Source organism: Coregonus lavaretus (assembly GCF_964263955.1).
Source record: "Coregonus lavaretus genome assembly, chromosome: 3".
In the NCBI taxonomy this organism is placed as follows: domain Eukaryota; kingdom Metazoa; phylum Chordata; class Actinopteri; order Salmoniformes; family Salmonidae; genus Coregonus; species Coregonus lavaretus.
The window spans coordinates 17,316,689-17,331,718 of NC_139990.1; the positions used below are offsets into that span (position 1 = coordinate 17,316,689).

A 15,030-nucleotide genomic window follows, 5' to 3' on the forward strand; every position below is an offset into this window, starting at 1 on the left:
ACCACTCCACACATTTCTTGTTAACAAACTATAGTTTTGGCAAGTCGGTTAGGACATCTACTATGTGCATGACACAAGTAATTTTTCCAACAATTGTTTACAGACAGATTATTTCACTTATAATTCACTGTATCACAATTCCAGTGGGTCAGAAGTTTACATACACTAAGTTGACTGTGCCTTTAAACAGCTTGGAAAATTCCATAAAATGATGTCATGGCTTTAGAAGCTTCTGATAGGCTAATTGACATCATTTGTGTCAATTGGAGGTGTACCTGTAGATGTATTTCAAGGTCTCCAGTAGTTGATCTAGAAGTATTGGAGAGACTACAGAAAGATAGGGAGGGTGTTGATCCAGCTGATTTCTTTAAGAGACATCTGGAAACTGTGTATCAGGATTTTGTGGACATTTCAGCATTTGTAGTGCAGGAATGTGGGGTGGAAGTCAGGAAACGTATTACAGATCATCTGGCTGTATATATGGCGGAGCTGATGGCCATACTGTCGGCATTGCAGTGGGTGGAGGCGGTAGATGAACAGGCTAAACAAGCACTTAGTAGTGGGGATGTTGATGTTGAAGTATCAATGAGCAAGGCAGAGGCAAAAAGACGGATATACAGTTGAAGTCAGAAGTTTACATACACCTTAGCCAAATACATTTAAACTCAGTTTTTCACAATTCCTGACATTTCATCCTAGTAAAAATTCCCTGTCTTAGGTCATTTAGGATCACCACTTTATTTTAAGAATGTGAAATGTCAGAATAATAGTAGAGATAATTATTTCTTTCAGCTTTTATTTCTTTCATCACATTCCCAGTGGGTCAGAAGTTTACATACACTCAATTAGTATTTGGTAGCATTGCCTTTAAATTGTTTAACTTGGGTCAAACGTTTCGGGTAGCCTTCCACAAGCTTCCCACAATAAGTTGGGTGAATTTTGGCCCATTCCTCCTGACAGAGCTGGTGTAACTGAGTCAGGTTTGTAGGCCTCCTTGCTCACACACGCTTTTTCAGTTCTGCCCACATATTTTCTATAGGATTGAGGTCAGGGCTTTGTGATGGCCACTCCAATACCTTGACTTTGTTGTACTTAAGCCATTTTGCCACAACTTTGGAAGTATGCTTGGGGTCATTGTCCATTTGTAAGATCCATTTGCGACCAAGCTTTAACTTCCTGACTGATGTCTTGAGATGTTGCTTCAATATATCCACATAATTTTCCTTCCTCATGATGCCATCTATTTTGTGAAGTGCACCAGTCCCTCCTGCAGCAAAGCACCCCCACAGCATGATGCTGCCACCCCATGCTTCACGGTTGGGATGGTGTTCTTCGGCTTGCAAGCAGCCCCCTTTTTCCTCCAAACAGAACGATGGTCATTATGGCCAAACAGTTATATTTTTGTTTCATCAGACCAGAGGACATTTCTCCAAAAAGTACGATCTTTGTCCCCATGTGCAGTTGCAAACCGTAGTCTGGCTTTTTTATGGTGGTTTTGGAGCAGTGGCTTCTTCCTTGCTAAGCGGTATGACGGCTGCGTGGTCCCATGGTGTTTATACTTGCATACTATTGTTTGTACAGATGAATGTGGTACCTTCAGGCATTTGGAAATTGTTTCAAATTATGTGGATATATTGAAGCAACATCTCAAGACATCAGTCAGGAAGTTAAAGCTTGGTCGCAAATGGGTCTTCCAAATGGACAATGACCCCAAGCATACTTCCAAAGTTGTGGCAAAATGGCTTAAGGACAACAAAGTCAAGGTATTGGAGTGGCCATCACAAAGCCCTGACCTCAATCCTATAGAATGGGGAATGGGCCAAAATTCACCCAACTTATTGTGGGAAGCTTGAGGAAGGCTACCCGAAATGTTTGACCCAAGTTAAACAATTTAAAGGCAATGCTACCAAATACTAATTGAGTGTATGTAAACTTCTGACCCACTGGGAATGTGATGAAAGAAATAAAAGCTGAAATAAATCATTCTCTACTATTATTCTGACATTTCACTTTCTTAAAATAAGGTGGTGATCCTAACTGACCTAAGACAGGGCTTTTTTTTTACTAGGATTAAATGTCAGGAATTGTGAAACTGAGTTTAAATGTATTTGGATAAGGTGTATGTAAACTTCCGACTTCAACTGTATATAGTGAGAAACAGTATAAATATCATCCTATTTACTTGGGTAATTGGTATCTCTCTGTCAGTCATTTTCAACCTATAGGTATTTTTCGTGGTTTTCAGTGCGTTGCTCTGGCCTTGATGATCTGTGCTCCCTCTAATGGTGATCAGAAAAAAGTTCCACAAACCATTTCAATTATTTGATTTACTCAGCTATAACTCTAGGCTATTTTCTGTCCCGTCTGTTGCAGGGTTCGACCTGATGGAATACTTCAAAGTGGGAAACATACTGGGATCAAGGATTGATGAGGGCCAGAGCTTCTATGTTCGACTTGGGACCATGCCTATTGTACAACAGACAGAGTGAGTGAACTATTCTGTATTTGCTGTGACAAATATCATGCAATATCGCGCAGGCCACAAGGCAATGGCAGTCATGGCACAGGTGTAATATTTGGCCGTGTGCATAGACTGGTTGGTTGTTTAGCAACAAAACCGACGTGTGCGCAACTATGGGGCAAAACAGACTGGGAATTGCCTTAGATTGTTGACAACATGTAAACTATATTTAATATCCAAATATTTATTGAAAACATAATCACATTTGTACAATGAGCACTTGTTGTCTCTCAAATACATTGTTACAGTTGTTGGTTAGCTAGCTAGTGAATTTTTGCCATATTAGCACAGACATGACATTAGTCAAAACACCTCAAAACAGGTATCAATAACAAGATACAACGAGCCTCCTATGATTCCCCACATAACAGCTTCTTGTCATTGTTGCTAGAGATCTGACCATTCAGAATCATAACACCACAATGCCTTCTGCCCCATCGATGCGCACATCATTTTCATGACGTTGTCAGCCAACCCGTCTATACCGATGATGAATCTAAACCCTGGTTCTGGCTAGAGGGAGTACAGCTAGGGCTGTTACGGTGACCGTATTACTGCCACACAGGCGGTCACTAGACATGACGGCAGTCAAATTCCACCTAACCGTTTAGTCACGGTAATGTATTTAAGTACGTTGTTGTAGTGGGGACAGTAACATTAGTAATCTCTAAAAATTATACTTTAAGGAAACTGTTTTTTATAAAGTGTATGTATATATATATATATATATATATATTTTATGTTTAGCTCACATAATATATAAAAAAAATATGTATTAAGGTGTCTGTAATATAATAAATGTATATAAACAAATGTACACATTAATGTATTTCTATAGCTTCCAAAATATTTTTTATAACAGTGGAGGCAAGATGGAGGCACGGTGGCTTCAACACAGCGCCCCCTATCAGTTATCTAATGTATATATAAACCATTGGTCTATACAAGCCTTGAATTACCAGAATGCGTAATAGCGCTACAATTTTGTGCCAGTTCTTACATGTTATTCAATTGAAGTCAATGTATTTTTCTCTTTAGTCTAAGTATTTTTCTTCCTCATTAATTATAATGTTATAATTTTTTATGGTAGTTGAAAAGCTAAACGAACAACAACAGTTAGTGATGAAAAGCTCAGTTGCAAGCTGATTGATCAAATCAAAGTTTATTGGTCGCGTACACAGTTTAGCAGATGTTATAGCGGGTGCAGCGAAATGCTTGTATTACTAGCTCCTAACAGTGCAGTAAAATGTCAAACAAGTTCACAAATAATGAATAATCCAAAACTAGAAACAAGAAATCAAGAATGTCAGAACTAATCTAATTAACAACCCAAATAACACTGTATCTAAATCTATACATATACTTTATATACCAAACAGATATAGTAAGAATGATCTGTAGGCCTACAGCAGTAGATATACTACAGTGAGCTATGTCAATAATCCAGTGATAATGCATGCATGTAGTGTGGATGAGGTGATTGATTGGCAACCCTCTGTGCTGTTGATTTGTTCCAGAGACGTGTTCCCTCAAGGTCTGCCAGATGAATATGCCTTTGTGACGACTTTCAAGTTCAGGAAGACCTCGAGACGGGAGGACTGGTACCTCTGGCAGATCTTTGACAAGTATGGAATTCCACAGGTGGGTTATCATAGTGGTGTGTGTGTCAACAGACCCCATGCTGAGTCCATTTGATTGCCAATTGCAGGGCTGGCACACAGACAGAGATGCATGACTATTATTTTCCTGATCATTTATGACATTGAATATCATAGAACATTTTATATTTGCCTATCACATGCATATGAGAATCCTTTCATTATTAACATATTCAACTTTATTCACTTGATCCTTCCACCGTCGCGCCTACCCAGGTGTCTATCCGTCTGGACGGTGAGAACAAGGCAGTGGAATACAACGCAGTGGGGCTGACCAAAGACGCAGTGAGAGCTGTGTTCAAGAACGAGGAGGTGGACAACCTGTTCGACAGGAACTGGCACAAGATCGCCCTGAGCGTTGAGGCCAAGGCTGTGTCTCTCTACCTGGACTGTAAACTCATCCAGACCCTGCCCATCGGGGACAGGGAGGATATCGACATCCACGGGAAGACTGTGATCGGGAAGAGGCTGTACGACAGCGTGCCAATTGATGTGAGTAGCTGGGTGTTACAAATATCAGGGTTGAGGTTAAGAGCAGTGGGAAGGTCAGGGTATTGGAAGTATGCTACAGCATGTGGTGGAACAACATGATGGATTAAAGCTACAATTTGTAACTTTTTGGGCAACCCAACCAAATTCACATAGAAAGGTGTGATATAGATATGTCATTCTCATTGAAAGCAAGTTTAAGAAGTAGTAGATCTGTTCTATGTGCCCTATTTCTTTGCTTCCCAATCTTAAATTTGTTTTTGCATCTTTTACTTTCGGTTTTGTACACCAGCTTCAAACAGCTGAAAATACAATATTTCTGGTTATGGAAAATATATTTCACAGCGATTTAGATGGTACAATGATTCTCTACACTGTACTTGCTTGTTTTGTCACATAAACTGAAATTAGGCGAACTATTAGATTTTTAGCAACCAGGAAATGGCGTCGAGATTTCTGCATAGTGCATCTTTAAGGAAGAACTGTTTATATTGTATTTCTAGACTAGTGTCCATCTTGTGATTCTGTGTTCATTTACTGTACTGTAGTGTACATTTTGCTTACTTTGTGACTTTCTGTCCCTGCAGTTTGACCTTCAGAGGATGATGATCTACTGTGACTCCAAACACGCTGAGCTGGAGACCTGCTGTGATCTGCCCACTGGGCCGGTGAGTCAGACAGTCAGACAGACAGGGCACCTGTCTCTGTGGTAGGCCACTCCAGGAGCATGTCTGCCATGGTTCTCATACTCACCTTACAGTGGTGAGCCACCCCAGTGAATCAGCCAATCATCTGTCACTGTGGTGGGCCTGGGCCCCTCTCCTGAGAGACATCTTTCCCTTTTCTCCTTTTCTCTGTCCTGTCAACTTACCTGGCTCACCTTTCCACGGTAACACTTTTAAATTCCAGTGCCCCAAGAAGGTGGTGACGGAGGCCCCTCCCATAGAGATCCCCACCCCCACCCCTGCAGGGGTGGAGCAGCAGAGAGGACCCCAGGCGGTCAACTGCTCCTGTCCCGCTGGAGAGAGGGTAAGATGCATAGGTCAAAATTCAATCATAGGCCATAGCTCCTCTATGCCTTACAATGGAAATGTGTTTGACGGTTTCCAAAGATCTGTTTATTTAATGTTTTACTCATATGCAAAAGAGGTCTCATTTTCAATGTGACTACCTGATGAAATAATGGATCAATAAATGTTCCTTCCCCACAGGGAGAGATCGGTGTACCTGGCGTTGCCGGTCCCAAGGGTGTAAAGGTCATCTAATGCTCATCTTAAGCCATATCTCATATGTGATACAAACAATATTCCTATTTCCTAGATCTATTTCTCTGGGCTCGTTGTTGTGCTCTGTCATAATGTCACATGCCTACTCTTACAGGGTGATACTGGTGCCCTGGGACCAGCTGGACCTACTGGCCTCAAGGGAGCCAAAGGAGAAACTGTATGAAAACATTACTGTGATAATGTCAAACATACTAATGCCTCATTTACATATCTGCTATGTTAATTTGACACTGTTTCTCACAGCAGGAAAATAATCCTGCAGCAACAGGAAATGTGAATTGTTATTGGATTATAATTAATGGACTTTTGTAGGGGTTGATAAATATTTTCGTTAGGGCAAATCAAGTCTGACATTTTAAAGTGGAAATTAACAACTTTAGAAGCCTTTTTAAACTTTGACTACGCTACAATTTGCATTTCCTGTTGAGCTGCAAAATTCTCTGCGACAACAGAATATGAAGATAGCGGATCTGTATGGGCCTGACATTTGAAAGACAAGCAGTTGACATAGTAAACAGTCATAGTAGCACATACAGTGGCTTGCGAAAGTATTTACCCTCCTTGGCATTTTTCCTATTTTGTTGCCTTACAACCTGGAATTAAAATTGATTTTTTGGGGGTTTGTATCATTTGATTTACACAACATGCCTACCACTTTGAAGATGGAAAATATGTTTTATTGTGAAACAAACAAGAAATAAGACAAAAAAACTAAACTTGAGCGTGCATTACTATTCACCCCCCCCCCCCCCACCCCCCCCCCCCCAAAGTCAATACTTTGTAGAGCCACCTTTTGCTGCAATTACAGCTGCATGTCTCTTGGGGTATGTCTCTATAAGCTTGGCACATCTAGCCACTGGGAGTTTTGCCCATCCTTCAAGGCAAAACTGCTCCAGCTCCTTCAAGTTGGATGGGTTCCGCTGGTGTACAGCAATCTTTAAGTCATACCACAGATTCTCAATTGGATTGAGGTCTGGGATTTGACTAGGCCATTCCAAGACATTTAAATGTTTCCCCTTAAACCACTCAAGTGTTGCTTTAGCAGTATGCTTAGGGTCATTGTCCTGCTGGAAGGTGAACCTCCGTCCCAGTCTCAAATCTCTGGAAGACTGAAACAGGTTTCCCTCAAGAATTTCCCTGTATTTAGCGTCATCCATCATTCCTTCAAATCTGACCAGTTTCCCAGTCCCTGCCGATGAAAAACATCCCCACAGCATGATGCTGCCACCACCATGCTTCACTGTGGGTATGGTATTCTCGGGGTAATGACAGGTGTTGTGTTTGCGCCAGACATAGCGTTTTCCTTGATGGTCAAAAAGCTCAATTTTAGTCTCATCTGACCAGAGTACCTTCTTCCATATGTTTGGGGAGTCTCCCACATTTTAACTTATTTTTTTATTTCAGAAATTGCTTTTTTCTGGCCACTCTTCCGTAAAGCCCAGCTCTGTGGAGTGTACGGCTTAAAGTGGTCCTATGGACAGATACTCCAATCTCCGCTGTGGAGCTTTGCAGCTCCTTCAGGGTTATCTTTGGTCTCTTTGTTGCCTCTCTGATTCATGCCCTCCTTGCCTAGTCCGTGAGTTTTGGTGGGCGGCCCTCTCTTGGCAGGTTTGTTGTGGTGCCATATTCTTTCAATTTTTTAATAATGGATTTAATGGTGCTCCGTGGGATGTTCAAAGTTTCTGATATTTTTTTATAACCCAACCCTGATCTGTACTTCTCCACAACTTTGTCCCTGACCTGTTTGGAGAGCTCCTTGGTCTTCATGGTGCCGCTTGCTTGGTGGTGCCCCTTGCTTAGTGGTGTTGCAGACTCTGGGGCCTTTCAGAACAGGTGTGTATATATACTGTGATCATGTGACAGATCATGTGACACTTAGGTTGCACACAGGTGGACTTTATTTAACTAATTATGTGACTTCTGAAGGTAATTGGTTGCACCAGATCTTTGCTTCATAGCAAAGGGGGTGAATACACGCACCACTTTTCCATTATTTATTTGTTAGAATTTTTTTAAACAAATTATGTTTTCATTTCACTTCACCAATTTGGACTATTTTGTGTATGTCCATTACATGAAATCCAAATAAAAATCCATTTAAATTACAGGTTTTAATGCAACAAAATGGGAAAAACGCCAAGGGGGATGAATACTTTTGCAAGGCACTGTAGCTTGTTTACCTCATATTTGAGTTTTTGTTGTTGTAGTGTTTGAAGTATATGATTTTTAAAAATCATGTTTAAACTTCCTGCTAGATGATGTGTTAATCTCCGTAGATATTAGACTTAGAAGTTTCTGTTATTTTTTGTTGCATGCACCTCTTATCTTTTCCGCTGCCTTTTCTTTCTCCAGCCTCGATAATAATTGATCCATGTTGATTGATTATTTGCAGGGCAAAGTAATATCTGTCAAGGGAGACAGAGGTGAGAAGGTAAGATCATAGTTTTGACAGTCAATCTCCTCACATGTCATAATAATAATAAAAATAATAATAATAACATAACAACGCATGGGCATCATCATATCCTAACCCTCTACAACCAAAGATGTCTGTCTCATTGGATCTATCACACACAGCTAACACAGACATAATTACATCTCCTGAAGTAGCACTGTATAATTTTTTTTTTTTTAGGAATACCACAACATTCTTTAGGAGTAGGAAAATGGTCCTACATGTCATAGTGAGAATTACAGGACTGTTGGCCACAGAGGAAGTGTAGCACAGAGGACAAGCCCACACAGATGCCCCCCCGCTCCGTTAGAAACACACACTTTGGGTCTGTTAAACACACACACACACGCACACACACACACACACACACACACACACACACACACACACACACACACACACACACACAATGGGTTGGCCCTACGTGGCATTGCCAGCTGGGAGCTATAGGATATAATTTCCCCCTCAGCCCAGACCAGGCCAAGCATGTAGCATACAGCCAGTCCAGACCACACTAAATCTGGGTTCAAATAAGATTTGTGTCCTTTTTAATGCTTTTCCTGTGCTTGAATGAGTTTGCCTGGTGGAAAGTCCCAAAACCATCTGACACTCCAGGCAGGGCTCAATCAAGTGCTCAAAGTATTTGAAATATTTGAAATACTATGTGAACCCAGATCTAGTCCAGAGGAGGATACTTAAGATGGCCACAGTGTGGGCTGGAAAGCAAGGCCACACTTCTCGCATCTCTAGTTGAAATGCACTTCAAGTTATGTTATGGTGACATGGCGTGGTGGTGGAATTTCAACTCAATATTAGTAAGGTGTTCCTAATGTTTGGTATACTCTGTGTACATCCTCAACAGACTAGACTAGACGATCGTACAAAAGCGATTTAAAGTATTTTGTGTATAATGTATTTTCATTATAGGCTGCCATTGGTTGTATGAAGACGTTTTGTTGCAATGTTTCTCTCTTTTGATGAAGAAGTGACGTGCGTCAAAGTGATACAACCTCTGAGAGTAATGAAAGGGTAACATTGGTTTATGAAGTAAAGTCACAGTAAAGTATTTCTGGTTGTCGAAGGCTTAGTGGCACTATGTAATTAAACACTCATACATTTTTTTGTTTGTTTCTTCTAAGAGTTACAATTATTTGGAGGGATTCCTTGGCAAAAAGAATGACATCAGAGCACAAACCAAAACTACAATGTTAAAAGGCTATAGAAACTTTCTAAGCCATTGTTCCTTGAGTTTGAGGTTGGGGTTGGGTTGGCTGTGTGTGAGTGAGGTTGAGTTAGGGTTGAGTTTGGCTGTGTGTATGAACTGACCTCTGCGTTGAGAACACTGTGGGTCTTCGAGAACCGGACCGGACCGCTGTTACCATAGTTTGGCCCCCAACGCCATGGCTCAAAAGTTGAATGTGTTTGAACTGTTTGCCCTTGCTTGTTTACGTGCATTGTCTGTATTCTTTATGTGAATAACTGTCTGTTTTGTCCTAACAGTAATCTACTAATCCCTGTTCAGGAAATGAACCCCACCATGTTGTCTCACAGCACCTCGTCGCTGTCTGCATCTGTTGTTACGCCATTACACCTATGCATCACCGGTGTCCAGCCACTCTAACCTCCTCTCCTCTCTCTACAGGGTGATCCTGGTAGCCAGGGGACATCCGGTGACAAAGGATCCAAAGGGGAGAAGGTGAGATGATCCTAAAGAGTTTTGCTTTTCCACTGTTCTGTACCTCTCATGACATGTCTGTCACAGAGGTGCTTAATGAAATGGTGAGGCTTGACATACTGTATCTGTTCTGCTGTTTGTCTGCAAGTAGACTCTATATTTGGACACATACAATAGACAGGAATGAAATACTTTTTAGATGTTTGCGTTTTAAAACCAATTCCAGGGAAGCAGTGGAGCTGCAGGTCTTGCTGGGAAAGATGGATCTAAAGGAGAAAGAGTAAGAGACAACCACCTTAAACTAATATTCTCCTACAATAAGTTACTGTAATTATAATGTAAACATTTCTGATTAACTTCTGGATCTTTCTGCTTTATTGTGACAGGGTGAATCAGGACTGGCAGGCGGTCAGGGATTACCTGGACCTCTGGGACCAAAGGTGGGTGATCGTTCTATTTCTCCTTGTAGATTCCATATACGTCTCGGACAGTATACAATAGCCAATGTACTCTCATGACTACATGCAATCTGCTCTTTGCAAACCCTTTTCTTGTGTTTGGATTTGTGGCAGGTTAAGTGAGAGTTTAAAGAATGTAGGCAGTAGAGTTTTTATTCGGTTTTGTCTACTCTGATATCAAAGACAGCCTTGTTCTTTGTGTTCTGTGTCTTGGTGGGCATTTGACATTTGATGGACAATTACCTCTGCTTGCTATTGATTTCCTGTGACTTGGTTGGCTGACTTCTGCTGACTTCCCTTGTCTGAGGCAGCTGGAGAGGGAGGGAGAGAAGGGGGAGAGAACGCAAGAGGGAAAGTGGGGGAAGAGAGAGAGGAAAGAGAGGGAGGGGAAGAGGGTGTGGAGAGAGTGTGGTTAGGTTTGGCCAATGTGCTGTGTGACCACTCAGTCTCAGACTCCCAGACAAAGAGAAGGTCTCAGCTCAGACTGGCAGGGACGAGTGCCCCCTGTTGACAGAACTAGATTTTGTAAGTTAATGTTTTTTAGACTGTACACCAGGGAAATTAGTCAATTATATCAAACAAAAACCTGAACATAGCATGTTTTTGTAACTGTGAATTCCATGTTAATACTGATACGTTTGTATTGTGGTGAGTTTACTCACTACCTACTTCCTAGCTAAGCCCATTGCTCCTCAGGGAGCCTCTGAGGAGGCTCTCACTTGCCCACTCTTGGCTCAGTCAGAACAGAGGTCAGGGGTCAGGGTTCCCCCAGAGGGTCACAATGCTAACAGGTGTTGTTGCTGTTCTGGGTGTTTATTGGCCTCTACAGGATCCATATACCTCCCAAGTTATCTTGTCAAGTTAGACACCGCAAAATTGGCTTTTACCCCTTTTAATGTCTTGCCTCTCATATGACCTTATATGTAATATTACTGCTCAACTTGAAATGATTGTGTAATAACATTGCATCAGTATTATCTGTATGTTACCGGTCTTTACTCTGCATCTGTTATCCGTCAATATAATGTCTGGTCCTTTTGTTCCTACAGGGAATTCAAGGAGACTCAGGACTTCCTGGTTCATCTGGACCCAAAGGTGTCAGTGTGAGTAGAAGTTACAGTAAAAAATAGCTCATATATAAGCTAAATAAATAAATGCTTTTGTCTCAGACAAACCTATGTTTTCTTAAAGTATCTTTGGATGTTACTGTATGTCTGTGTTGTACCACGTTAGGGTGAAAAAGGTTTGAAAGGAGATAAAGGATCTGCAGGATTAAGGGTAAGTATTATTACATGTCCTATATTTGATTCAAATGATCATCAAGTATCATAGGTCATCACAAGCATGACTGGTTAAAGAAATCAAATATAACTGCATGTACAGAGTTGAGAATAGTAAGCTCCAGCAGGTTTGGTTAACTTTAAAAATAGCAGACACACCTAGCTGGTATGTGCAAGTGTGGGTATACCAATTCCCTGTGGGTATACTCATTTAAATAAAGGTAATTAAATGTTTAACAATTGACAGATATTTCCTATTTAAGGGTTAAGTCCATCGTTTCTGAGAAGGAATATAAACCCCCATCCCAGAAGGGAGTAATGGTGCAGACAGATGTAAACTTGCTTCCCTGATGCATTCGCCACACTTCCTGTCCTGGGCTTGAGGGGGCGGATCCTAATACTCATTCAAGGCTAGCTACCTACAGTACTGTGTGTCAATGCCTCCGTTTCCTCTCAACTTTAAGGGTTCCTGAAATATAGACTTTCACTGCTGCTGATGGCCATTGACTAGGACGTAACACACTAGTCAGTCAGTCAGAGTGATTGTGGCCTATGATTATAATGATTATACTGAAGTAGCAACCAAAATGGAGTAGTGTATATGATTCCTGGCCTACTTGGCTTCATACAGTATGTCAAGTGGGTCGTTGAGGACTATGATTGTTATTAGGCTTTTGAGATACAGATTGCCCTCTGCTTTGGGTGATGATGTGGGATGATAGGATTTAGATGTGCTGGTAAGTGTCATAGAGATAGACTGGGGTTAAAGGAGAAGGGTTTTAGACAGCGAGAGTAGAAGGTTATTTAAGATTATTATTATTTATTTATTTTATTATTTTATTTATTATTTTATTTGTATTTATTATGGGTTGTGTGAAATTAACTGCCAACCGAGATGAAAACGGTAACACCTACATAAGGACTTCATTACACACTCATAACCCATGTATACCTGTACCGCATCCATTGGTCGTTGACATACGTCTCTGTCAGCACGTAAAGTGTAGAATAATACTCCCTGTACAATACTGTCCATACATTTACCACATGGCTCTTCTCCACCAACCTCCACCAACCCTGACCCAAAGCCATGTAGCAGGTTTGAAAAACATAACAGCATGAAGCAGGTTCTGACAGCTTAACAGTGGGGTCCTGTAGAAATATGATGATGATGATGGCTGTATTTTCTGTGTTTCTGAGCTGTTATGTTATAGCCATCAGTCAGCCAGTCAGTCAGTCATTCTGTTTTCGGAGAGAACAGAAGTCTGGAGAAGCGTTTACTTCTCTGGAGGTGACAGCTGAAGTGGTGGTTCAGAGCAGGAAGTGGTGGTTCAGAACAGGAAGTGGTGGTTAGGAGAGGCTTCTGGCGGTCAGATGGGGGTCAGGGGTATCCATGTTGTTGGCAGATGGAAACAGTCACAAAGCCTGACAGACATGTGAGATGTGTGTAATATATTCAGCACTAGCTACCTGCTGGTGTTGACTGCCAAAATGATGTTCTTTTGAAACAACAAGGCCTTGGATAGAATGCAGTACAGATGGGAAGATGTAGCAAGGTTATTGTTAGTCACAGCAGGCAACTTTTGAATCTCATTTCTTATGTACCTAGAAGACCCTTTCTATTTTCATTGAACACTGTTCCTTGATCCTCACAGGGTGACAAAGGTATTGACGGATTCCATGGAAAACCTGGTGTTCCTGGAAAAGATGTGAGTTGTCATTTTCTGATAATGTTTTTCAGGTGCATACAGATGTTTACAGAAGAGAACGTTCCTTTCACTGGTAGTCTACTGCTCATTTCTGAACGCTGTTTGTTTCGATTTACTGTCTAGGGTTTGGGAGGACTGATTGGTGCACCTGGAGCCACTGGAGTGAAAGGGGAAAAGGTACGGTCTTCTCTCTATCAAACACTGTAATACAACACATGATCATGAACAATACAACATATGAAACGGAGTGACTCACAACATTAGTGTCACGATCGAGGTAAGGAACAGACCAAGGCGCAGCGTGATGAACAAACATACTTGACTTTATTACCGTCAGTGATAATAAGCACACTAAACAAAACAAGAAACGACTCGTGACGTCCACGGTGACAATGACCGAACACGGAACAAAAACCCACAAACACCAAGGGAAAACAGACAGTATAAATATGGCTCCCAATCAGAGACAACCAGCCAACAGCTGACACTCGTTGCCTCTGATTGGGAGTCACTCAGGCAAACATAGAATACACAACCTAGAACACCCAACATAGAAACAGAACACATAGAATGAACACACCCTGGCTCAACATATAGAGTCCCAGAGCCAGGGTGTGACAGTACCCCCCCTAAAGGTGCGGACTGCGACCGCGCCTCAACTAAACAAAACAGGGGAGGGCTGGGCGGCATACCTCCTCGGCGGCGGTTCTGGCTCCGGCCTTGACCACCACCCTCCAATACACCCCCCATAGTGCCCCTGGTCCAGTCTGTCGACTCGCACCCCTGGCTTGGTGCGTGGAGGAGGAACGGGCCTTACCAGGCTGACTTCTCGCACCCCTGGCTTAGTGCGAGTGGCAGGAACAGGCCGGACCGGGCTGGCGACGCGCACCGTAGGTTTGGTGCGAGTGGCAGGAACAGGCCGGGTCGGGCTGGCGACGCGCACCGTAGACTTGGGGCGGGTGGCCGGAACAGGCCGGACCGGGCTGGCGACGTGCACCGTAGGTTTGGTGCGAGTGGCAGGAACAGGCCGGGTCGGGCTGGCGACGCGCACCGTAGACTTGGTGCGGGTGGCAGGAACAGGCCGGACCGGGCTGGCGACGCGCACCGTAGGTTTAGTGCGTGGAGCAGGAACAGGCCGGACCGGGCTGGCGACGCGCACCGTAGGTTTGGTGCGATTGGCAGGAACAGGCCGGGCTGGGCTGTCGACGCACACCGTAGGCTTGGTGCGTGAAGCAGGGACAGGCCGGACTGGGCTGTGGAGACGGATAGGAGCCCTGGAGTGAAGAGCGGCCACAACCCGTCCTGGCTGAATGCCTACCCTCACACACTCTGTGTGAGGCATCCGCACAGGACGTACAGGGCGGTGAACCCCTGGCCTGGTGGCCTTCTGGATCCGCCCCCTCTTCTCCTCCGTCAGCCCCGTCGTCCATGCCGTGTGCCCCCCCCTAAAAAATTTCTGGGGTTGCCTCACGACCGTCCGACGACGACCCTGATCACGC

At 42.9% G+C, this 15,030-nt stretch overlaps 1 protein-coding gene across 1 annotated transcript in view; it reads left to right on the top strand.

Annotated features, from left to right (window-relative positions):
* LOC311122740 (uncharacterized protein) overlaps positions 1-15,030 on the top strand; it is a gene marked incomplete at both ends in the record, with an annotated part of 67,558 nt that overhangs the window by 23,093 nt on the left and 29,435 nt on the right. The window contains 15 exons of the mRNA XM_084158097.1: positions 2,374-2,485; positions 4,039-4,162; positions 4,396-4,671; positions 5,256-5,336; positions 5,578-5,697; positions 5,880-5,924; positions 6,049-6,111; positions 8,347-8,385; positions 10,052-10,105; positions 10,311-10,364; positions 10,471-10,524; positions 11,592-11,645; positions 11,776-11,820; positions 13,478-13,531; positions 13,655-13,708. Coding sequence (XP_084014223.1) covers positions 2,374-2,485; positions 4,039-4,162; positions 4,396-4,671; positions 5,256-5,336; positions 5,578-5,697; positions 5,880-5,924; positions 6,049-6,111; positions 8,347-8,385; positions 10,052-10,105; positions 10,311-10,364; positions 10,471-10,524; positions 11,592-11,645; positions 11,776-11,820; positions 13,478-13,531; positions 13,655-13,708 — 1,229 coding nt within the window. The remainder of the gene's footprint in view (positions 1-2,373; positions 2,486-4,038; positions 4,163-4,395; positions 4,672-5,255; positions 5,337-5,577; positions 5,698-5,879; positions 5,925-6,048; positions 6,112-8,346; positions 8,386-10,051; positions 10,106-10,310; positions 10,365-10,470; positions 10,525-11,591; positions 11,646-11,775; positions 11,821-13,477; positions 13,532-13,654; positions 13,709-15,030) is intronic.